This window comes from Astatotilapia calliptera, chromosome 15 (genome assembly GCF_964374335.1).
Source record: "Astatotilapia calliptera chromosome 15, fAstCal68.1, whole genome shotgun sequence".
Lineage (NCBI taxonomy): Eukaryota > Metazoa > Chordata > Actinopteri > Cichliformes > Cichlidae > Astatotilapia > Astatotilapia calliptera.
The window spans coordinates 8887825-8913221 of NC_137436.1; the positions used below are offsets into that span (position 1 = coordinate 8887825).

The 25397-nt window shown below is 39.7% G+C and overlaps 1 protein-coding gene across 5 annotated transcripts in view; it reads right to left on the reverse strand.

Moving 5' to 3' along the window:
- Positions 1 to 25397, reverse strand: part of LOC113037539 (low density lipoprotein receptor adapter protein 1) — a 107166-nt gene that overhangs the window by 79846 nt on the left and 1923 nt on the right. For all 5 annotated transcript variants that reach the window (XM_080289400.1, XM_080289401.1, XM_080289402.1 and 2 more), the window contains exons 2-3: positions 4186 to 4328; positions 817 to 929 (exon numbers count right to left, since the gene is read on the reverse strand). In XM_080289400.1, the coding sequence (XP_080145526.1) occupies positions 817 to 929; positions 4186 to 4328 (256 nt within the window). The remainder of the gene's footprint in view (positions 1 to 816; positions 930 to 4185; positions 4329 to 25397) is intronic.

The window sequence follows — 25397 nt, forward strand, 5'->3', positions numbered from 1 at the left end:
CAAAATTGATGTGATACAACAGATAATCATCTTGTGATGTACCCCTAATTGATCCACTCACCACAGCTCTGAGCAGAAAACTGCTTAGTTTAATGCTGCAAAAGAAGCACGGCAATGGACAGAAGGGAAAATGACCTACATAGAAGGTCAAAAAATGAAGCCATATCATAACAACAACAGCAACAAGACTTATATTAAGAGCATTATATCAAAGAATGGCTGAACAAAGAATAAAATAAAGGAGAAATAAAATAGCAGCAAATTATTATAGAAAAGAGGGGACAAACCAATGACCTCTTGTAAAATGAATTAAAAAATAATAATTTAAGTGAATTTGAATTTAAATTGAGTTTGGTACAAATGAGTTCTCTGCTGGAGTGTTTGTCTCATTCAGTTCCAAATCCCTGCAGGTGTATCTGCTAACTCTGATAGCAAACTAGTATATTACATGCACACGCTGCTTGGGAAGTTTGAACAAATGCTGGTACCTCTGCAAGGTTGTAGTCCACTATAATGTTTTCCACTTTAATCAGTTTATATCTAGAGCACAGATAGACAGAGAGTACATTGTAGCAGTACAGTAGAGCCTGAGAGGAACTGTTTCTGATAATGAATGTCAACTTTTATGAACCATGCTGATTGTTCAGTTTTTGGGATTTTTTTTTTTTTTTTTTTTTTAAGAAAAGGGCAAAAAATTGAAGTACAGGAAAATGGGGTAAGGGAAGTTCTCTGGGAAACATGAGTATTAAAAAAAATCTTAGTAATCAATCACTGTTGTGGACTAACAGGTTCAGGATAGAAATGCGATGGCCGTACCTGTAAATGGAGACATTCTCTATGAGGTCTGTGGTTTCTGTGTCTGTGATAATGATGCCTTTCGGTGAGACTGTCAGTGTTACTTTCCGAAACTTCTTTGCACCGGCTCTGGCCTGTGGATATTGAACACAAAACATATACAGTAATGTGCAAAAGTCTTGAGCCACCCCTCATTTCGTCCAGTGAACCAGACTTTATTGACATTTGTAATGTGGTCTTGAACAACAGTTCTCCAGGCTTTCTGAAGGTCTTTCAAAGTTTTGGAATGTTTGTTGCTTTTTCACTCATTTTCAGTCCAGTCCTTGTACCTGACCATTTTCAGAGGATTTTTTTTCTTTTTGTTAAGATGCTTAACTCTCAAATATATATTTTTCAAGCATAAAGAGGTACCCAACTCAAGGGATGAACCTGTATCGTATGTACAAAAATAGACAACATAGCAAAGAAGAAACTTCAAGCAGTCTTTTTAAAGTGCATCTTTAAGCACTTTGTTACTAGTAGCCTGTGCCATTTCTTTAGTTGACATGAAATAGTCATTTTGTACAACCAATCAAGAGCAGGTGAAGAGTATATGAAGGTCATGTCTTTAAGAAATAGAAAGCAATCCATCAAAGACCTGACACAGGATCTAAGAGATGGATATAGCCCTTCAGTTGATCCGTCTACTGTTCTCTCAAGCCTCATCAAAGATGGTTGAAATGGAAGTGTGGCTGTATTTATGCCAAATTAAATCAGTGGCAAGAGTTCTGATGGGGTGATGAATTCAAAGTGACATTTTTGGTTCAAATTTCTGTCAACGTGTACGGATGAGGTCAGGAGAGAGGTACAACAGTGAATATCTACAGCCAGCTGTAAAACACCTTGGAGGGTCTGTCATGGTTGCATTTTAGCCAGCGATGTTGGAGATCTTGTCAAAATGAATGCAATTATGAACGCAGAAAAATATAGTCAGATTTAGATCCAACATGTAATATCATCTGGAACGTGTCTCAATGGCATGTTCCAGATAGTATTTTTGCACGACAACAATCTCAAACTCGCTATAATAAAAGTATACCAGGATAAAAGAACAGACAATGAAACACTACCTTAATATTGTTGAGGCAGTGTGGGATCATCTTGATAAAGAATGGAAAAAAAGGCAGCCAAAATCCAAAAAAGAGCTTTGAATGTCCTTCAGTAACTTAGAGAAGTATTTCTGAATACTAGTTAAACATTTTTTCTTAAAAAAGAAAGCCTGGCTATGTTGAGGAATAAAGGAGGCCATTGCTGCACCCGTTTCTCATTTTCCTATCAAAAACTAGGAAAAAGGAAGGATGGCTCAAGACTTCTGCACAGCAGACGCACACTGTGTACACAAACATAGATGAAAGAAGATGAAGAAACACTAAAAGCCCTCAACTTGTAAACAGTATGCTGTTAAGCAAAACCAAGCAGCCTGCTTTATAAAAAGCGACAGAATGAGGGGAGAAAAGCTGCAACATGCAGCCCAGAATGAGCACTCCAGGTCGGGCCAGCAGCCACTGACTCTCCCTGAAACTTTACACCATCTGGACTTCCAGAAAATACTGTTGACAGTGACAATAACCTCCAGATAATACAATTAAATAGCAAATGACAGCAGTTTTTTGCGACACTCAACAGATATCAGGCTAAGCATCAGTAGAGTGACCACCAATGAATAGATTAAATACATATAAATACAAATACATTTAAAGAACTACATAATTTAGTATTTCCATATGTTGAATTGTGTAAGAACTTTTTTATTCATAAAAGAATGATGGTGAGAAGCTAAAGATCAGTAGGAGTGAGATCTTTGCTTAAACAAAACTAGGACTTCTCAAGGACAATGGGAATGGTGCCATGGCTTGCTGTAGGAATTGTAATACCCTGGAGATGGTGACATTGAACAATAGTCTCTGCTTAGAACCACAACGCTTAAAAGCGTGCTGTAGCTGATTGTGGTAGCTCTTTCATGCAGGAAGCGCTAACGGCTACAGTTGCCGGCGTCATGTTTCGAGTGCCATGCCACAAGGCAAAAACCAATCTGTCGGCTTGAGATACGCCAAGTTCAGCCTTTCTCTATGTTTGCTTCCCCTGTCTTGTCTAATCATGTCTTACTGAAGCATGTAGTGAACAGAAAAGTCACTTATTTATTCAATATACCCATTCAGTTCAGTCAATTATAATGGTTACCGAGGGAACAGACTTTTTGTCTTGGTGTAAATCAACTGAATCTTAATCCCACCATTAGGTTTGGTTCAGTCTCTAATTGAGAGGCGGGGGATTTATGATTGTACTGCTGCCTGTGCCAGGCTGTTCATTCTGCAAAGAAACATCAGACATTTGCATTGTTGAGAAAGTGCCAAGTGAATAGGTGTGCAAGTGTGAGCGTTAGTAGAAACAGAAACATGAGTATCAATTTGCATGAATAAAAACGGTCCAGGAATTGGCTTCTTGGTATGTTTCCAAGTTAACTGGTTTAAATGCAATGGTTTTCTTGTAGTTTCAAGAGAAAACTGCCAGCCGGCTGAACTAATGTAGAAAACCGTACCCAGAAATCCCCAGTATGCTGGTGGTAAGCACAAACATGAAAACAGAGATTGGCCTTCTGCATGTGTGCAACCCCTGATAATCCTGGATTAGCTGCTCTATTTCCATGCATATACGTGCAAACCCTGACACAGAGATAAACTTTGTAAACAACTTGGCAAGCATATTACAGAAATTTCCCTGTGAATGATGCTGATTACTTGGTTTAAGAGTAATCGCAGTAAGCTGTTAAATATTTCGCAGAACGTCTCAATCAAAAGATTTCCTTTAACTGAGCTGTTTATCCTTAATACTCATATAAGACAATAATCAAAGGTTATAGTTTAAATGATTCTGACAGTGTCACAGTGATTTTGCTCCTGTTATGATGACAATCAAATTCACTGACCCTTTGCTTGCTTATCTTTAAAACAATGTCCTGAGCCATTAAGATGACATGGATGAAATCTAAATTTAGCAATCAGTCATCTTAGAGTCACTCAGATAATGTGCACTGGAATTTGAAAGTACATTGTCACAGTAATCCTCTAAATAAATATCACTGCAGTTGAAATGTTCACAGTTTCCCTCTTTAAACTTTAGAAATATGATTGTGACCTTTGTGGTCTGGCTAACTAATTTCACTGTATAAGCAACTGTACATTGACAATAAAAACGTTCTAAGTTCTAGATCTTGATGACAGATTTTTGCTAATAGGGTATAATTTATACACTACTTAGTTTAGTAAAATCAAGTAATACCAGCACAGCTCATATAGTGACATGCATTATAATGCATTAGGTTTAAGCTTCTAATGGGGGATAGAGACTCACCGTGGCAACAATTCTGCGAATGGCAGCAGAGGCCATGTCCTCTCCTTTAGGCTGGCCCACCAGAGTCATACCCAGGTACTTCACATTGAACACCATCCCCTCCAACAGAGTCTCCTTCGTGTCTGTCCAGTTCTCTGGCAGCTCTGGAAAAACAAGTTCATCCCAAAATAAGGTGTTAAGTTACTTTTTCTTTTTGGAAACCGACACACTTTCAAAGTAGTGCATTTGCAGGCTCATGCATATCACCTCAATTCCCAAAAAAGTTGTGACACTGTGGAAAATGGAAAACCAAAAGCAGAATGCAATCATTTGCAAATGTCACACATTCTGGAAATTTTTTTTCCCCACTCTTTCAGGATCAGTTTCTAGGTCAGTGTGGTCATTCTAAAGATTGCTGAGCAAACAGTTTACGGTACTCAGCCCCAGCAACGTGTGAGCTGGCAAAGTGACATCACCGCTCCGCACATACTGGTATAAATATAGAGTCAGATTTTGTGTAACATTAGAAATGTAAAACATGAACAGCTCTAAATATTTAAAATATCTCTGTGATATTTTAAATGGGACTAATTTGAACTTCACTTTTAAATCTAAATTAATTTTGAATGAAATGGGTAACCACTTTTGAATGATTGCATCATTACAGTAGAAAATAGTATGAATTTTAGTAAAAAAAAAACCCAAAACAAAACAAAACATTCACTGGCAAGCAAATCCAGTATCAGGGCTCTGATAATGCCATAACAGAATGCCTGCAATATCCTGTTGTCTCTGCGATTCCCAACAGGTAGTACCAGCTGTCCTCGAGCTGACTATTGCAGGCAGTGTCAGTGACTGCACCCATGCAGAGAGCTGAAAATATCTTTCAGAGACACCTGGACACCCTACAGATGAGCAGCAGGAGAACAACAACAACTTACAAAACTGCTACAGGCCACATTCTGTGATAAAAACCAACAGTTGAACAAGGGAAACATCTGAGCTACAGATTTTCAAATGACTCTTCCAACACCAAAGTGTGATTAAACTACTATAAATATAAAACTATGAAATAATCAACATTAAGCTCTAGCGCTTTCCCCCTCTGTCTTTCTTCTCCATATAAATTCAATGCTGCTTACACAATTGAATGAAGTGAGAGAGTGAGATTGACAAAAGGAATGAGCAAGAAGAGCAGGGTGAGGGAAAAGAGACACGCACACACAGTGTCCAACACTCTATTGGGATATACTGGCACTAAATTCTCCACATGGGCTGAGCCATCTGTCACTGGCAGACCCCATGCAGCTGTGAAGCGAACAGCAAACACCGCCATCCCCGTCCCACTGCTTCCAACGACGCTGAATTATTAACTAATTTTCAATCACACTGTGGGGGCTGTTTCAGAACCAGGAAGCACATTTGGTGTTATGAAATGCAAATTCTAAGGTACGCAGTGGCCAGCTTACTGTAAATCATTTGACAGCTCTGGATGAGAGGTGGCTGCTGATAAGGAGTCCCATAATTTATCCTCCATGAAAGTTCTGCCTTTAAATGTAATATATTTACAGTCCCGTGTGACCTAGCTCACTACTACCTAGGAATGGTACTTGAATTATTTCCTGACCCCTTCTCACAGTGGTGTCCCTTCTCACAGAAGGTCAAAGGGCAGGTTTGGCTACATGACAGGAAAAAGGGGTTTCAGGCTTTTAAAGAAGAATACATGAAGGGAGAAATTAGATAAGGGACTCCATCCCTGGAAGGATTACTCACAAACAAATTCCATTGACTTTCACCGGCAAAGGGAGCAGGATTCTATATAATTACATTTTTGTTCTATTATGAATGGGTCGATGAGATTTTACTGAACTAATGCATTTAGGTTTTTCAAAATGTTACTGACCAAAGACGCAGATGCTGAAGGGACATTTAAAAAAAAAAAAAAAAAAGAGCACACACACGTTTTTTAAAACACTAAAAACTGATATCAGTTTTTGACTGTTTGCTGTACCCCTCAATAATCTCTTCCTTCCACTGCCCATACTTATCATTGTGGTGTGCTTCAGGCTACAGCATAGACAAGAGACATGCGCATAAATGTAAAGTATGGTTTAAAAGCTGTGCCTCTGCCCTGACAGAAGCTGCACACCCTTCCTAGCTTTCATAGTTAAATATAGCTTCAGAGAGCCACAGTATAAAATTATTTTTTACTTATGGTCTTAGGAAGTTTACACGAATAACTACATCTAACAAGTGTTATTAAAATTCTATTCAATTATATAAATAAAACTAAACTGAGAATGTATTACCAAATCACAACAACAGTCGCCTCAAGTTAAAGGAAATATTAGAAAGAAGCCCCATCAGATGAGCCACTATGAGCAAGTACATGGTGACAGTGGGAAGGAAAAACTCCCTATTAACAGGAAGAAACATCAAGCAAGACCAGCCTCAGGGAGGGCTAGCAATCTGCCGCCACCAAATGAGAGTGACACGAGGGAGAAATCAGTTTATGTTTTGTGTGTCTTAAAGAAAAAAATACCAGCTGAGATTGGCTTATTTTAACTATCAAATATCGGTATTAGTCTAAAAACCCAATATTAACCTAAATACATACAAATGTTTTTGTTTGTTTGTTTGTTTGGTTGGTTTTTACACAAACTGGTCAACAGATTACTCTCATGGGTGAAGTTGTCAAAAAAATATAGTCAATACTAATCGATAAAAATTACTATCAGATAAGAGAGCGGTCCCCAACCCCCGGGCCGAGTCGTTTGGTACCGTGCCGCGAGAGCTGAGGCTCGGGTGTGAAATGTATGGTTTTCAGGTTTTTTATCGTTAACTTGGTTTCCCTGACTCTTTTCCCGTGTTGTAGTTGTGTGTCTTATTTTGAAAGAAATAGTTACACGTTACATTAACGACCAGAGAGCATTAAGAGGAGGATGTTACTCTCAATGTTGTTGCCGCATTTCAGGAGGACGCTGCTAATAAAGTTACACAATTACACAGTGAATTCGTGTTTATTATTATATTTACAAAATACCACAGTTTTTCTCTTGGCCGTATCATTTTATTTTGTTGTATTTATCCGCGACACCTTAAAGGCCGGTCCATGAAAATATTGTCTGACATTAAACCGGCCCGTGGCGCAAAAAAGGCTGGGAACCTTAAACCTAACCGAAAAAAATAGCGTTTTACGCTCTTTTTGCACACTATGTTTTTCATACATGTCTTATAGTTGCGTTACTCTATTTTTTTATGCTATGTGAGAAATTGATGACATTAGTAAACTAGTATTATAATCCTATTCACAGTTAACTCATTTGTTACACGGCAGCTGTGCTCAGGCAAAGCCCTAATGTTTACCACTGCTCATGGGCTAATCTGTTTTAAAATATTAATAAAATATCTTACAAATAACAGGAGGAAAAAAAACACATTTTTGTAGTACACATGAGTCAAATTTTTAACATTTCCTGTTTAGTTTTCATCATTTCAGTTAAGGGATAGCTGACTTTACCTGGGACTTTTCTCAGTCTTTACCATCATATACCTATTTAAGACCCTTTTACATCACAAACATTTTACACAAAAAAGTTAGATTTAATTAACAAGTTAAGCTCAGCTCATAAAATCTGCTTCTGAAACAACAACTATGTTTTATTTATTTGTTTTTTTCCCAGGCAATAAAATCTACACTTATCATCTAAAAATAAGACGTCTGTTTTTGTTTCCTCCTGTGCAAAATCAGGGGACCATTGTTTAAAAGGGGACCATTGGGGCGATCGTGGCTCAAGAGTTGGGCGTTCGTCTTGTAATCGGAAGGTTGCCGGTTCGAGCCCTGGCTCCGACAGTCTCGGTCGTTGTGTCCTTGGGCAAGACACTTCACCCGTTGCCTACTGGTGGTGGTCAGAGGGCCCGGTGGCGCCAGTGTCCGGCAGCCTCGCCTCTGTCAGTGCGCCCCAGGGCGGCTGTGGCTACACTGTAGCTTGCCATCACCAGTGTGTGAATGGGTGGATGATTGTGTATAGTGTAAAGCGCTTTGGGGTCCTTAGGACCAAGTAAAGCACTATACAAATACAGACCATTTACCATTTAAAAGGATTTTTGAGCCCGTCTGTCACAGCTGTCACTACAAACTGTATCCACGGTGTTAAAATAGAAATCCTGTCACATGGCGCTTCTGCAAGAGTGGCGGGGCTTAGAGATTGGTCAATCCAAAACAATTAAATACACTTCACCCTGTCAACTTTATTACCAATCTTTCAGTATCCATATGACTTTATGTCATTCAAAGCTGCAATGCGTCAGCTTCTGGTCGAAAGATTTATTGCACAGTTTGGCTCTGTAAAAATGTCACAGCAATACAAAGCTGAAGTGCCACAGTCCATATTGTGTCTTCCCCAAGCTACACAAATGAATTATTAAACAGCTTTATGTTGATGCTGCAGGGTTTCCAATATATTATCTGCCTAAAAGAGGAGGTCTTAAATTTTTAATAAATCCTATGTGAGTCTACAGAAGGACTGGGACTGATAAGAGTGGCAGGAACAAGCAGAGGGTGGCTAATTGGATTTAACACGTTGAAGAAAATCCTCAGGACAACTAAAAATGCGAAATTTGAACTTTAAAGTAGGCGTGCGCGCATACATTCGCGTTGTGTTTGCGAGATAGTTCTCATCAAGGCCGATCAAATTTGGATGAGGACAAAACAAGATTAGGGTATGAGCGCGGCCTTGGCGGTGCACTGGTGACATTTGCATCTCTAACAAATTGATGCCTGGCAACACTTTCACACCGAGTACACTGCAGCAAGAGCACTGATTTCACTGTGTTCGCACAAAGGCTTCACAGTGGAGACACACTCTAAAGGAATCAGTGCATTACAACAAAGGCACAGAACAATTTAATAACATTTTGCTCCACGGGGCTTTAAGTGTATTCGTATAAAGTTACTTTATAATACTACCGCCTTGAGATGTTGAGCACTGTAAAATATTTCAGACTGTGTTAAACCAGCAAATGACAAGAGCAGCATTTCACAGTAGCTGATCTGACTCTGGGAAGTGCTGCTGTAGTATAATAGACGCCATGTGCTCTGCACGCCTTCAGCTACATGCCGTGATCACCAGCTGTCTTTCTGAGCTACACGCTCGGTAATTTAATTTGCTCTGAGAAGTCAAAATCATACCCAGGTGAATTCTGAACACCTCGGCTGATGGCTAATTAATAACATAAACACGAGTAAGCAGAGACGTAGAGGGCATATGGACAAACAGCGGGCCGATACGCTATTTTCCTCGAGACGCTTAATCTCAGTTACTTTCTAAAACTGCAGAAACAAGCATGACACCCAAATGAATTGTCTATTTTTTGCCTCCATCTCTTTACAGGCAAACTGGATATTCTTTCCTAGAATGTTTTTCACAGCAACTTGACTGGAGACCAGTGGATTGAATACACTATCATCATATGAGTAGAGATACATTCAGCTTGCTTTAAGACCCCCGCTGACACCCCCATCCTCCACATCCTTCGAGATGTAATCTTTTTGCCTTAGTGTTTTACTCATCTGATGGAACTTTGAATCTAGGACACCACCTTGACAGAGAAAATAGGCCGCACATTCAGGGAAGATGGTTGGCTGGGATGATGTGGGTGTATTGGGGGGGGGGGGGGGGGGGGGGGGGGGTGTAACTGGTTTCCTGATTCTGCCTTGAGGGGAAACCAAGTAAAGCTAAGTCTTTTCATTCAAGCTCTCACTCTTCAAACTGCTTTTTTAAAATCCGTCCCCTAACTCACCTTATGCATCTTCAGTTCCTCTGGCACTAACTGAACGCACAGAATAAACTCCAGTTGTAGCTAATGAGAGCAGCTTGGGCTCCTCACAGCCAGGAGTGCAGTACAAGCTATTTCTCAAAGCCTGACAGCATAAAAAAAAAGATACGAAAACGCAATCATGGGATCAAACAGATGATGTCTGAAGCAGCGAGGTGGTACTTGCAAATAGCATTACTAAACACCTTGGCTAAGCATCAAAAGAAGTGGATCAACTACAGTGGAATAGTAGACCCTGCACACTCGGCTTGAGTAGTACATAAAAAAACCCACACATTCACCAACCCAGAGTACAAACCATCATGTCATTCTATTTTAAACCCTCACAATCACAGCTTTTGATTTTCTTCACTGTACTGCCCTTACACTGATAGACAAACCTGAATAGAAACTCACTCGAAAAAGGGTTAGGGTTATTAACAGAGTGCCTGATTCAATAAGAAGGAGAAGGAAATAAGCTTTACTAATAAAAACAACAGCCACATTACTTCAAAGTTTTTATGCAAAAGTACTCTAGATGGAAATAATATGATTGTATCCAGGTAGTCCTCTGAAAATTTGAGCTTGGAAGACTAGATAAGCACCATATACCCATTAGTCATGCACTTTTCTAATGGAATCACAACTTGTGGTCAGCTGATCGGAGAAGCTAAAATCTATTAGAGCTGCACAGATTGGCCGGGTAGGGTCTGCAATCCCTCGGTTCACAGCGTCCTCAGACCGGACTGGTCAGCCCTGTCATGCCTGTGCAACACTGGCACAGCAGCACAGGTAAATAGTTGCTCGCACAGTCACAGCTACACTATGAGCATGGCTATAGCTGTTAGCGAGTTCTTCACTATGAGTGAGGTTTGCTAAACTAAACCATGGGGAAACATGACAACTGTCATAACAAAATACCTAATTAAACACTTAAATACCTTTCATCCAGCTGAACACAGCTAACAAGGGGGAAGTAGCTATCTTTAGCTTTAGCCACTACCCCTCTTGTCTAGTTTAAAATGCATAAGAATATAGCTTCTCGGAAAAGAAGCTGAAACCCAACAGAAAAAAGAAGACAATGGATTTGGGTTGACACTGGTTCAGGTTTCTATTATTACTTTCATTATAACAACTTAAACAAAGCTACTGTTCTATTTGCTTCTAAGCTACTGTTTAATTTAAAATTTCTTGAGAGCTTGAAAAACCTTTTTATTCAACTGATGACTTTTGACATTCACACTTAAGTGTGATGCTTTTAATTTTCCCTGCCAGAAAAAGAAAACTTTTGGTACATTATTAAATCAGAAGACTATAGAGTGATTTATAGTGGATACAAGCCAACAAGATTCAGTTTGTACTTTGTAAAACATAGATATTTTATAATAGTTGCATCAAGCTCCTGAATTTAGAAAATTTCATTTATACCAACTGTAAGAATTCTCTAGCGTAAAATAATTTAGGTTAATAAACCAGCAATTTTCCCCAAACGTTTATCTGTGAATCCGTGCTAGTGCCCCCCATTCAGCATAATGTCTCTTTCAGCATACCACCCCTTGCTTTTACTTAAAACACTGTATCTGCTGTTAATGCTGATTGAATTATCTAGCATGGCTGAGCAAATAGAACAGAAGCAAAGTGGGAGCTGTTCTGTTGAGTGACTGACATGGGCTGAGCCTCTGTAATAAAAGACAGATAAGAAAGTAAATATTAGCAAAGAAAGATACCACCTAATACCACTCTTCATTAATGTGTTAAGCACTTTGTTTCAGCAAAAAGGGAAAAAAATCATGACTGTATTCAAAGCTTAAAACAACAATCTGCAGGGCCTTTAAACCACTCGAACTAAGACATAATATCTTGTTTGTGTAATACATACAAATTTTGCCAAGTTAGGCTTTTGTGGTCTTAAAAGAATGTTGGGACTGTTATTGATGTTCCCATCTAGATCTTGATTATGAAAAGCCAATTATGTCCTGAATGTTAATTGCCATAACTGTATTTATTATGCAAAACATAGACCTGAGCTCTCCCATCACAAAGCCTTGCAAAGGTTCCATGAATCCTTAATAAGAAAGCATTAAACTGACATTTGGGGATACAGCAGTGAAACGCTCTTATCTTTTCCTCAAAAACTAGGATGCTTTCTCCTCAGAAGTGTCCAGAGAATAAAATGGGATTAACATTAAGGTTATTTTGTGGACATGCGTCATTACACGGTCAAATTAAAAGCCAACACAGACGTTTAGGGTTTGTTCCTGGATGATTTCCTGCACTCTATTTATAGCTGGCATCCCAGTGTGAAAATTGTGCTAATATTTACTCTGCAGACAGTGACAGTTGGTGTGTGGCTGGTATGATACTGTGCAGGAGGACTGAGCCAGATAAGCAGACAATGATTAAAAAAAGAGAGAGAGAGAGAAAGAAAGAGCCACATGGATTCATGCCATCATACAGAATTCAGTGTGTAATGGCACCAGAAAAACTGAAAACAGCATTCATTTTAATCTAGTAACTGTTGTCTCTTCTGGAAGAAGACGTAAAATGTTGCAACATGCTGTATCTATTTGGAACAAATGGTACTGGAAAGAGGTTGGGATTGTTTGCTGATCAGAAATCACAAAATCATTATATGTGTGCATTTTATCTTTATATTTACATGTTTTTACATGTTAATACATTAACTATAACTTGTTTTGGGGCAGCGTAATTACAAGCTGCCATTACCATAAAATATTGCTACTGATAATGTAAGTAACCACTGCATAAACTACACTGACACTCAGGACTGCTGTATTGATACACATCGTTAACACATTGCCATGTTGGGAATAAATGAACACACAATGTTTTTGCAGTTTATCCTTCATATTATTGATTGCTAGTATGTTGCAGTGCAGTGAGTCATTTGATCATAGGAGGGACACGGCTGTATTATTGTATTACATGTATGTATGTTTAGCTTAATGTCAGCTAGACTTGCTAACTACAGACTCATGCTAACCTGAAGAAACAAACAAACTTACCTCTGCCTCCTCACAGGGATGGTAACATAAGTGGGGTATAGATACAGGTGTGTTTGGTTCTACTGTTCTAAGTGTATTTACTTATTTATATTCACTTCCAAGTGAATGGCTTGTGGCTGGCTGTGAGCTCTGGATAGCTTTAGCCACTTTGTCTTTGTTAGCCTCTTTAAATTGCTCATGTTTGATAAACAGTGGTGCAATGGTTAGTATTGGCCCATCACAGCAGGGATGTCCTGGGTTCAAATCCAGTCTTTATGTGCAAATTTGCATGTTCTCCTCATATCAGTGTGGGTACTCCAGCTTCCTCTCACAGTCTAATAACATGCATGGAGTTATGCCAATTGGTGATTCCAATTTTATCAAGCGTGACTGGTTGTCTGTGTCAGTGTTAGCCCTGTGACAGACTGATGACCTGTCCAGGGTGTACCTTGCCTCTCACCCTGTGAAAGCTGGAATAGGCTCCAGCACAACCCTGAACTGAATAAGTGAAGGAAAATAGATGATTAGGTTTGTTGAAGCAACGGTTTTTTATAGTGGTTCCCCTGTAGTTTACTTTGGCAAACTATGTGCCTTCCCCATTCACAGCAAAGAACTTGTTAACAGCAAAGTCTCACTATCTTCTCGCTACGAGAAGATTTGCCTGTGCAGCTGTGCATGTGTTGCACATTCGTATGAAAACCATCCGATCCTGGTCCCCGGCTGGTTGATTGAGTTGTTTGGTGGAAAATAAATGTGCTTCAACATTTCAAACTCCTGCTGGATTTTCGTCCCGTTTCGCTTCGGCCAAGCTCACAGGCAGCTTGTTTTATATAATCACTAGAGCCAGCTTTCTAAGAATCCCTCTCACTCATTTTACTGAGAATATGATACTTAGGTCTAGGAAGATGAAAGGAAGATGGGATACACTCGTGTCTAGAATGTAACTCATGCCCTGCACTTTTGTTTTTAACAGTATGTCCATGATTGTTTCCGAACATTCATCAAGAAGCTTTAATTTTGCATATTTAATCAGACCTTAAAGATACACCTGTTAGGTCAGAAAAGCACCATTTAAAATGTTCAATTAGTTGTCTTACTATGCAACACAGAGCAGCCCTCGTTTGTCAAACAGGGTGTTTACAGTTTCTTGAGTTGTGGTCTAACATTGACTGAAGGGTACTAAATATGGAGGTGACTTGCACTTTAAGTGTCCATTAGAAACACCCTGAATCATCTGAGTGACTCGCATCCACCCTTGTTTATACATGTAGAGCGCTGTGTCTGTTAAATTATGTGATTTCCATACAGGTCTGAACCACTACGATCAATACCCAAGGATCTAAAATAACACTGCATCCTAGATTTATTACTTTAAAATGGTAAATGGTAAATGGACTAGTTCTTATATAGCGCTTTTCCACTCTTCTGAGCACTCAAAGCGCTTTACACAACTTGTGCATTCACCCATTCACACCCATTCGCACAAGCACAACTGACATTCACACACATTCATACTCCGATGAATGCATCGGAGAGCAATTTCGGGTTAGTATCTTGCCCAAGGATATTTGGCATGCAGACTAGGGGAAGCCGGGAATCGAACCACCAACCTTCCGATCAGTAGATGACCTGCTCTACCACCTGAGCTACAGCCACCCACTTTACAACTTTTTAGATTGTAGCAATTGCTTGTGAAAGCACTAAACTCAGCCACAAAGGACAGACTGAAAACTACTAACTGTATAATTATGTACAGAGAGAACAATGGTTGTCATCACCTATAAAATGATTTTACATCAACGTTCACTAGAGGGAAAGTAAACATTTCCAAAGTCATGGCAAGTTAACACAGCAACAGAAGAGACACTTTAATATCGGAGCTATTTCCTCGCGGCCATTTATTCATAAAGTATAATCGCTCTGCACCATACAAGGATTGTTTTCATTAGCAATTCAAACAGGGCGTGATTTTCTCTGCGCTGATACGAATCTGTTCCCCCAGGAGTCCTCGAGCTCCCATTTCAACATCTTCATCAACTATAAATAGCCTCCCAAAAAGAAAATCTATTCAGGAAATAATAGGTTTATATTTAATATTTTGTTTTCAACTCAAGACTAAGGCTGTGACTCAAATGAAAAGAGGAAAACTAGAATCCCCACATTCCCCAGTGCTAATCTCAAGCTGAGTTCAAGGGACAAACAAAGCAGTCATTACTTTTCCCATCCATTATCACACCAAAGCAAAACAAGTCACCTTTGAGAGCTGCTGATCTAATTTAAGACAGTGTATCTCTGCACCCCTTTAATAGATGAGGGCATCTCACAGGAATCCCTTCTAATGCAGTGGAGCACTTCAGACCCTTCCATCTGACTGATGGATGTTAGTCCGGCAAGTACCAAATACATCAGCTTCTAGGGTGTTACGCCTTTGGGATAACAAGATAAAGGGATAATCAATGTGAGTACTTGAGCTGTGCATTTGGAAACGACTGATTTCAACTGTATACATTTTCCTGGCGTTTTTGCCTTTCCTTTATATCAACTTGTGAGTTTCAAGATCCTTGGCTAGATTTCCAGAATGCTGCAGGCACTCCACAGGCAAGGTCATATTTTTTTAATGTGTTTGCCTGTTTGTTTGTGTGCCTGTAACTGTGTAGTGGTTAGTGCACTCGCTTGGCAAGCAAAAGGTCGCTGGTTTGATTCCAGCATGAGATACAAATCCCCTTTGGGGTTGCATCAGGAAGAGCATCCGGAGTAAAAACTCTGCCAAAGCAAACATGCAGTGCGACCCCTTCTGGCAAGGGAGAAGCTGAAAGTCTGATATTATCCAGCCACAAAAACTGACGGCCAGTTCCTGCATTTTGGAGCTTATTTTGCTTTCAAAAGAGCCATAGTGCTGTCATATGGTTACAGTAAATATAAAGCTAGAGCCAGCAGCTGTAAAGCTAAGCTTAGCACAAAGATGAAAAACAAGTGGAAATAACCTTCTGGATATAGCAGATCTTAGTAAGTCTCAAGCAGCAATTTCCCCCCTTTGTGGCAAATGTAGATGGGTTGATTCTTCTTCCAACTCTTTTGTTTAGATTTTATTGAGGCTTAAAGGTATATATTATTAGTCGCATGGCCACTTTGAGTAGTGATTCGGTGCTGAATCAAAATATCAACATCGCAGCGAACAGGGACACACCTTGCTACACATGCTAAGTAGCGCGCACTGCTATTAGCTGACTTCCCATGTTTTGATCCATCTAAACATGGTTATCTTACCTTAATTATACAGGATTATAACTGCAAAGATGCTGAACCTAAGCCTTCAAAATGGAAACTCTAAAACCACAGATTGCATAAAAGTAGCTGTAGCTAGCATAACAGGAGCCACTGGTTTCTACGTTGCATTTTGAGATGCCATCTTCTAAGACCCCACCCCCCAAAAAAAACATTTAAATAATTTTGGATGTACAACAGATCTCAATAATTTAAACCCTAAAAAAATTATGTAAAATAATTCAGAATTCATCAAACAGCAATTTTCAGAAGCTTTTAAAGCCAATATTCATCAGATAGCCCCATAATTAATACCAGTATGATCAGAGGAATCCACTGAAGTATAACTAACTTATCTGAGCTGGGTTAAACACTTCCAGCTCATCTTAATAAACTGCAAAATCAAGATAACATGTCTTATGATAAAACTTCTACTGGGATTTTTGATGCTTTGTTTCAATAACAGCAAACAGAATGGATTTCTGTACAGTGCTGACGTTAGGCGTTTTCCCCTTTTAGTGTGACAGCATAGGGTTATTTTTAGGAGTGGGCTCCTCAGCTCTCAGTGCTGAGCTCAGGCAGGGACATGACGTGTCAGAAATGGTAAGGGGAGTTGAATTTTTCAGAGGTACAGAGCAGATATGGGATTTGGCTCTCCAGTGGAGGGACAGGTTCAGCAAGATATGCATGCGTGCACACGCACACACACAAGATGCATCTGCAATAGTTAATCTCTCTCCTACACATACAAACACACACACAGAATAACAATTGACAACATGCTGATAAAGACTCTTACACTGGAGTGACAGCATATCCTATTTCATAGACACCTGTCACAGGCATCAAACAAGACAGAACACTCAAATGTTTGGACTTCACACAGTAAACAGGAAGCAGTATTTGTGTGAGTGCGTGTGCACATTATAGCGGCTGTGTGAACAAGGACCTCTCCCGAGATAGGGGCTCTCAGTTTCTCTCTGTTGCATAATTCTCTTCACTTCAGGCCAGGGAACCTTGCTGGTGCTAAAAACACTCCAGAGAAAATGCATCGAATAACAGAATAACATTCAGCTCTCTTTAAGCCACTAAAACAGTAGTTTGGCTGCACATGTTACTGTTTATAAAGGGGAACGGGGACACGTGGGAGTGAATCATGTCCTCTTGGCCATTACTGATGTACTGGATGAAACTGTTAATAACCCCAAGGCTTTAAAAAATGAATTACCAAACATAAACATTTATAGCAAAAATTCTACTGTGGACCACGAGAAAACATTACGCTTGCCACAACACAACACAAAGAAAATCAATATAGAATATGATATGCTGCAGTTTTTAATAACACGAGGCTGAGGTTTTAAAAATCAATATTTGTGGAGTGAACCAGTGAAGAAAATAAACCTGCTTGCTTCAAATGTAACAGGCACAAGACAACATGTGGAAGATCGAACAAACAACGTCGTGAAAAATCTGATTTACTTTCTGAATGTTGGCTGAAATAGATACAACATATAGAAATGTACATAAAGGTAACATCTGTACCACCCTTTCACGAAAAATTTATAATACCATATGTAAAAATCAAACCTTAAAGTATTAATACAGAAATTATTACGCTGTGGAATACTACAACTCATCTTTGAATGAGGCTTCCTTCAGTTTCAAAATATCCACCGCAAACAGGGGGTTATCACACGTGACATGTGACAACATCCCAAAACCATTTAATACTGCATATTCTCATGGCTATGGAAAAATGAAGACCAAAACTTCACCTTTGCAGCCTGAACTGGGTTTACAAGAAGATGAAGCAAAGTGGCAAAAAATATGGAGGATATGCTAGTTTATAAATGTACTTCCCCTATCTAATACTACCAGGCAGAAATAAAAAAATGCACACTAACTAAACAAAAGAGCATATTACACAGTCAGTTCTATGTCTCTGAGCTAAATTTGTGCTAAGGGCAAAGCAATGCTTTGAATGAAATGCAAACAATGAGCGTGCCGATATCCTCCCAGCGGCAATGCCTGCAGGCTGGTGTTAAGTGGACAAAACATTTTTACAAAGATCATGCCCATATTTGCTAGTTTGTACAAAATTAGCACGCCACTTACCAACCCCATTTATTAGCTGTACCATGCTAGTATAAAAATGAGATTTAACAAGATCCTGAAAACATTCCTAAGAGATGACAGCATCACACATCAAAGCTCCTGTTCCACCACATCACAAAGGTGCTCTGTTGGATTGAGATCTGGAGACTGTGTTGAGTACATTGAACTAATTTGTCTTTTAAGCCATTTAAATGATGCTCAGGTGGCAATGAGGGACCCAAAATGTGCCCAAATATATCTTGCACACCAATACACCACCAGCAGCAGCAGCCACGATGCATACCTGATTTTATGTTATTTATGCATATTCTGACCCATTCATCCATCTTCTCCTGCTTATACAGGGCCAGGTCGCATGGGCAGCAGCCTAAGCAGAGAAATCCAGACCTCCCTCTTCCCAGCCACCTCCTCCAGTTTGTCTGGGGGAACACCAAAGCATTTCCAGGCCAGCCGAGAGATATACTCTCTCCAGCATGTCCTGAGTCTGCCCCAGAGCCTCCTCCTGGTGGGACATGCCCGAAACACCTCACCTAGAAGGCGCCCCGGGGGCATCCTTATCAGATGCCTCAACTGCCTCAACTGGCTCCTTTCGATGTGGAGGAGCAGAGACTCTACTCTGAGCCCCTCTCGCTACTTCTCACCCTATCTCTAAGGGAGAGGGCTTCAAAGGAAGCTCATTTCTGCCGCTTGTATCCGCGATCTCGTTCTTTTAGTCACTACCCACAGTGACCATAGGTGAGGGTAGGAATGCAGATCGACAGCTAAAGTAAGAGCTTCGCTTTTACACTCAGCTCTCTCTTTACTACAACAGGCAGGTACAGGGTCCTCATCACTGCAGCCGCCTTGTGAGAAAGTCCCAGTAGATCAGCAGTTTCTGAGATACTCAAACTAGTCTGCCTGGCACCAACAAGCATGTCCCATTCAAAGTCACTTTAATCAGCTTCCCTCTCCATTCTGATGCTCAGTTTCAACTTCAGCAGGTCGTCTTAACCATGTCTACATGTCTGATTGAATAGAGTTGCTCCCAAGTGATTGGCTGATTAGATATTTGTTTTAACAAACAGCTGAACACAGTACAATGGAAAATTTTGACGTGCCATGGCCTGGTATAACACAGAAAGGCTTTGGATCAGCAAAGTGATTCATCCTCTTGTGGGTGCCAAGAACAATAACATTTCATCCATAAAGTAGTTATTGAGATATTTTAGCCAGAACAAAAATAGTGGACTGATACTTTCATTTTTCACCATCTAGAACGTGATGACAGCCGGTTGCTAGTCAACAACTCTTCAGATTACTCAATTATTTTGCCTCAGAGTTGAGGAGTTTTATTTAGCGACCAGCCGCTTCATGACACTGACATTTTTTTTCTCCCATTGTCGCTACAAGTCACTGAATTTCAGTGACATTCTGTGGTCTCTGGTTGCCACATGCCTGCCAGTCTCTTCCTGTGTAGGCGTCCCTTTAGACTCTCACTGCAAGCATGGCTAAAAAGGTCACACGCCAAGCACCAGGGTATTTGCTACTAGAAGCCTAAAATAAAATTTCTAACACAACATGGCATTTATATATATATATTTTTTGTCAGTTTCCTCATAAAACAATGCAGGAAAAAAAATTCAAACAAACTGTAGCGGAAAAAGGCTATGCAGAACTGTGAGATAGGTCTCTGTGCTTTTGACAGTAATCCCACTAATCAGACTGCTGGGGCGATAGAGCTCGTGCATTTCCCTTCTGAAGTGGAATGCTTGAAAAGACACTCAGACAAAAACATCTCTGCTGTTATCTATGCAACTAAACAGCACTGATTTGTGTTTGAAACATGGTTGTAAATAAAATAAAAAAAACACATTCAAAAAGAAAAAATATGTCTGTTCAATTTCTTTTTAAATCAAAGACTTTATAAAGCCGTTAGCTGAAATTACAAGAAACACAATGAGATCCTATTTTCAGTCACAGTGTGGGTTCAGTTAGACACACAGTGGGTTAAATAATTTAAAATCTTTACTGCAAATAATAGCTCACAACTTAGATAGTACTAATTTTTGAAATAAAAAATCCATTAGACAGGTTTCTTGCCTTAAAGCACGCCCTGTAAAAACTCATTAGCAGCTTTTTATCATCTAATCTATCATCAGCATGCGACTGGTGGGACTGAGGAGTAGTGAACATGAATTATGCAGACTATAGGTGGGAAATCTGCTCACTCAAATCATCATCTGATGTACTGAAGCTCAGCTAATGGCATATACTGGCTTAACTGATCCTCTAAATCACTGTGTGCTTATACATGAACCCTAGTAAATGCAAAGAGAAATAAGAGTGCCTCTACTTTTAGCAGAAGAAATCCAAAAGCACAGCAACATCTGGCTGTATGTCAGACTAAATATATGCACTATTCTTGCTCCATTTGCCTCTTTCTGGGTGGATGATGTTTTTTAGTGCAACAGTAAATGGGACAGTGCTGGTTGTGTACTTTATGCTAATACAACCTTTCCTAAAGATGTCATGTTAAATGAATCAGGTCTCTACACTGAAGTAGCCAGTGCATTGAATCCATGCAGTCTACAGACATATTTGTACTGGTTTACTGTCAGGACTGCATTATCTAAAGCCAAGTACACTGACTTTTTCCAAAAACATGTTGCTGTTGACTATTTAATTTATAAATAGTTTTAGCACTGCCAATGTTGTGCTGTATCAGGGTCAAGAGTCATGTTTAAAACCTGATCACACACAGGGATAGCCACATGGCTACATCTGGTATTAAAATATAACTAGTTTAGTTTAGTTACAGTGCAATGAAAACATATTTTAGGCATGAATAAAATCTAGAATTTTATTAGGCCAATCATAATTTTGGTTTTGTTGTTTTGTTGATGTTGTGTGTTTTGCATCATCGTCCTGCAGCATAACTTCCTAAAAAGCTCCACTTGAGCTTCACGCCATGAACTGATGGCCAGACATTCTCCTTCAGGATTTTCTGGTAGAGAGCAGAATTCATGGACTGTCTAGGTTCTGAAACAACAAAGCAGCCCTGGACCATCACACTATCGCCACCATGTTTGACTGGTACTATGATGGTCTTTTTATAAAATGCTGTGTTAGTTCCATGCAGATGTAACCACACTCAAACCTTGTAAAAAGTTTAGTTTTGATCTTATCGGTTCAAAGAATATTTTTCCAGAAGTTTTAGGAATCATCAAGGTGCTTTTGAGCTCCTCCTGGCTGAGCTCTTTTTTAGTCTTGAAACTAAAGAAGTTTTTTCAGTTGTCTTTAAGAAACTTAAAGTCCAGTCGCTTGTCTATGCAAGCTCCTTAGATAACACCATATAATGTAATTAGTACCTAATAAAGTTACATTACTAGTACTTATTTCTGGATCCTAACACAGCTCTGACTGCTCAATCAGTCACTAATTCGTCATCTTATTTATCACATTCAGATCGTGGGAACCCTCTGTAAATTGATCTTTACTAATTCTGGTCTTCAGCCCTTTATTGACACTCAATTCTTCCTTAATGGTGGAGGGGGACTATGTTTCCTCTTCCTCCTCACTGCTATCTCTCTAGGTCACGGGTTCCTGAGTCTTAATGAGCCACTGAGAGATAATTGCTCCTTCAGGACACTGTTAACTGACACCAGTGTCTCCTGGATGACATTCAGTCAAGCCCCTGTCAGGTTCAATATAACCAAGGGCTATATGCACAGCCAGAGATTGAACCTAATGACTCCTGAGTCCACCAACTTCAGATCGAGCTATGATCCAAACTGCAAAGCACAGGAAACAAATTGCATATTCTGACAGTTTCTTCAAAGCCACAGGGCTTGAGACACCAGAGATTTTGTTAAAGATGCTTGTTGTCTTCTGTTTTCTTCTTCTCACATTGGTCCCACAGCTACGCAGCAAAAAAGAAGATATGCTCCGTTACAAAAAGCACTTATAAAATGCAATACTAAAGCAAATTACACAATCTTGCTTGGCTTCAGCTCAGTCTCCTCCAGTCACAGCATTTTGAACTGATGCAGCAGGGACATCCTTTAGTGCCAAGGGCAAGTGTGTGTGACTTCTAAGACACAGGAAAGGTCTGTACTGCTACTGTGTGACGTGATGCAAAGGGACGGCCTGTACTCAGGGTACATGCTGTGTCCTCTTCCATGCTGCCAGTGGCTTTGACCTCAACAGATGACAATGGGCAGCCACAGTGGGCGACTAGAAAGTGCTGCACATGTCAGTTTTCCACTTGCTAAAGGACTAAAGACTGACTACATTTAAGGTGGAGCAAATAGATCACTTTATTTTAATAAGGTTTATTAAGGTGGCTGGTTAAAAATAAAATTGTTATTATGCATTGTTTTTGTCTTTTTGGTTTACTAATGAAAAGAGTGTTCACTCCTCATTTCATAGAAACCTATAAATATGTTATATATATATAAAATTTTAAAGTGCTTTAATTCCACAGCTATTCACAGAGGGGGTTCGTGACTTTCACATGGTTGATGGTAGGTAGCAGTGGCCACAGTGACTCCAGAAATGCTCGCAAAAGTGTGGGACGGGTTTGACTACCACATGGACATATATCCAGAGGGGGACATATTGACCACTTGTAATAAAATAAATAAATAATTTTTTGTTATATAGGGTGTATTAAAAGAGAACCACACAATTTCAAAAGGGTAATTCAATTCAGTTTTTTCAATTCAATTTTATTTATATAGCGCCAATCATAACAACAGTCGCCTCAAGGTGCTTTATATTGTAAGGTAGACCCTACAATAATACATACAGAGAAAAATCCAACAATCAAATGACCCTCTATGAGCAAGCACTTTGGCGACAGTGGGAAGGAAAAACTCCCTTTTAGCAGGAAGAAACCTCCGGGAGAACCAGGCTCAGGGAGGGGCGGTAAGTTAAGTGTAACCTTACAGTGGTGGACAATTAGAGGTCAGGAGGCAATTAAATTAATCAGTGTAACACTCCAGACACAAGTGATCATCCAATTAAATTCCTCTGTCTCATTCCACCTTCACACTGGAGTCTCATTTAACCTATTAAGCCCCAAGCTTAACTGATCTCCTGCCTTTGCCCCCCGTATCAGGGGGCGCTGGGGCTTAAGGGGTTAAAACCAACTCTTACCTAAATTAACTAAATATTGTTCTTAAAAGTGATTATTTATCCACAGTGACTTACCATCCACGCTCCACATGCACTTTCAGTTGGCTGTCAGCACACAAATAATTCATCACTCTCTTTCAAACTTAACCACACCTAATGTGTGTGAAAGTGCCAACCGGCTGCGATGTTACCTTATTTAAATTCCGACAGGCAGCTCTGACGCATTGCCACATGCTGCCATACAGACACTGTCCTCTCTCCACTTTGCCTGCTTAAGTAGCATCTGGATATCAACAGCCGCTCTTACTGCCTGCACCGTTTCCTCACTGCTGCGTTCACACGTTTTCCCAGCCTGATCTCTGCGGTGTTTCTGAGACACAAACTGCTTCTGTCATCAGGTGCCGAAATCCAGCTGGATTCTGCTCTGGCAGTGTCACTCTGCCTTTTCTTATCTCTCTCACTGGCAACAACAATAAGAGAAGAAAAGCACAATGCAGGGGCTTCTGCTAACAATGTGTCACAATCGATGTCTTTCAAAATGACACGCTGATGGTTTGTTTGTCATCAAAAGTCAGCGCGGTTGATGCGCAGAGTATTGTGACGTGGAAAATTATGATTTTTTTTTTTTAAATCCCTCACTGTTTGTGCACAATCAAAAGTTTTAGCCCAGCAGTTATGAGAAGCTGACAAACCCAAGCACTTATTTGAGACAAGCCGCCACTTAAAACTGTCATTTTGTGCTCGAGCTGAGAAACAAAATGCATTTAAAGCAACCAGAGACAATCATGAAAGCCCAAATCCAACAGATTTATGTTCGGGCATTCAATAATTTATGTAGAACATGTCCAACAGAGCAGAAGAAACTAAGAACATCTTGCTGGCTGTGAAATTAATCAGTCATGTTTAATGAAAGCTGGCACTAAGTAGGAATTTTGGATGAAGCATAACCAGCATGCTACCATTTATTGCAGTGGGAAGCTCACAGGCAAAGTAGCAGAGAGGAGGGAGCGTTCAAGACGGCGCTTGACACATTTGTGTTACAGCAGGGCTGCAGGCTGCAAGGCAGTCTGTCACTGATGGTGTGACAAGGTTTGCTGCTCTGACCCCTCACTCAGCACTCAAAACCTCCTGTACTTCGCACTGTAGTTGTCCTTAAGCAACATTGCATATTGAATATGGTCAAAAAAACTTTTTGAAAAACCAATAACTGAGAATTATGATGTAAATTCAGCTCAATTATTAAAGATGTGTTTGTTGCATATTCATTTATCTTCGTCGAATGATAATTGGTCGACCTCTGTGGATGAAACTCGCTGAAAAATTGGTTTCATTTTTATATTTTTTAAGTAGCTGTATAATCTTATTAGACAGCTGAAGTGTGTTCAACAGAAAAACTAACCTAGACCTTTAATTAGATCTTAGTAGGATTAAATCTTAGTATAGTCCTCAGTTCTACCTGCAACAAATGAATACCATGCTACTTTTAACTAAGATAGTCATAGCCAGAGGCAATTTGATTGCTGTTGCCAGTCTGCCCTTATCCCCAACCTATTTTCACTTTTTTGAACACCTTGATTGATTTTTTTTCCCATTAAGCACCAAAGGATGAACTTGGACCATAGGATGAGCACTGATTAGCATCTCAAGGTCACTGTGACCTCCCAAAACGCATTGTGACTGTAACTCAAGAATTAATGTGCTACTTATGACAAGATTTCATGAAAATATCTAACAGGATACAACAATGAAGTGAGGAGATTTTACAAGCAAAGGGTCAAAGGTCAACTTTCTGTGTTATTATAGTGTCCCTACAAACACGGGCATTATTCAGCTCCATAACTCAGGAACAGACTGGGACTATGCTTAACTTTGATTAGGTGTTTCAGTAATCTGTATTGTAATCTCTATAAAATC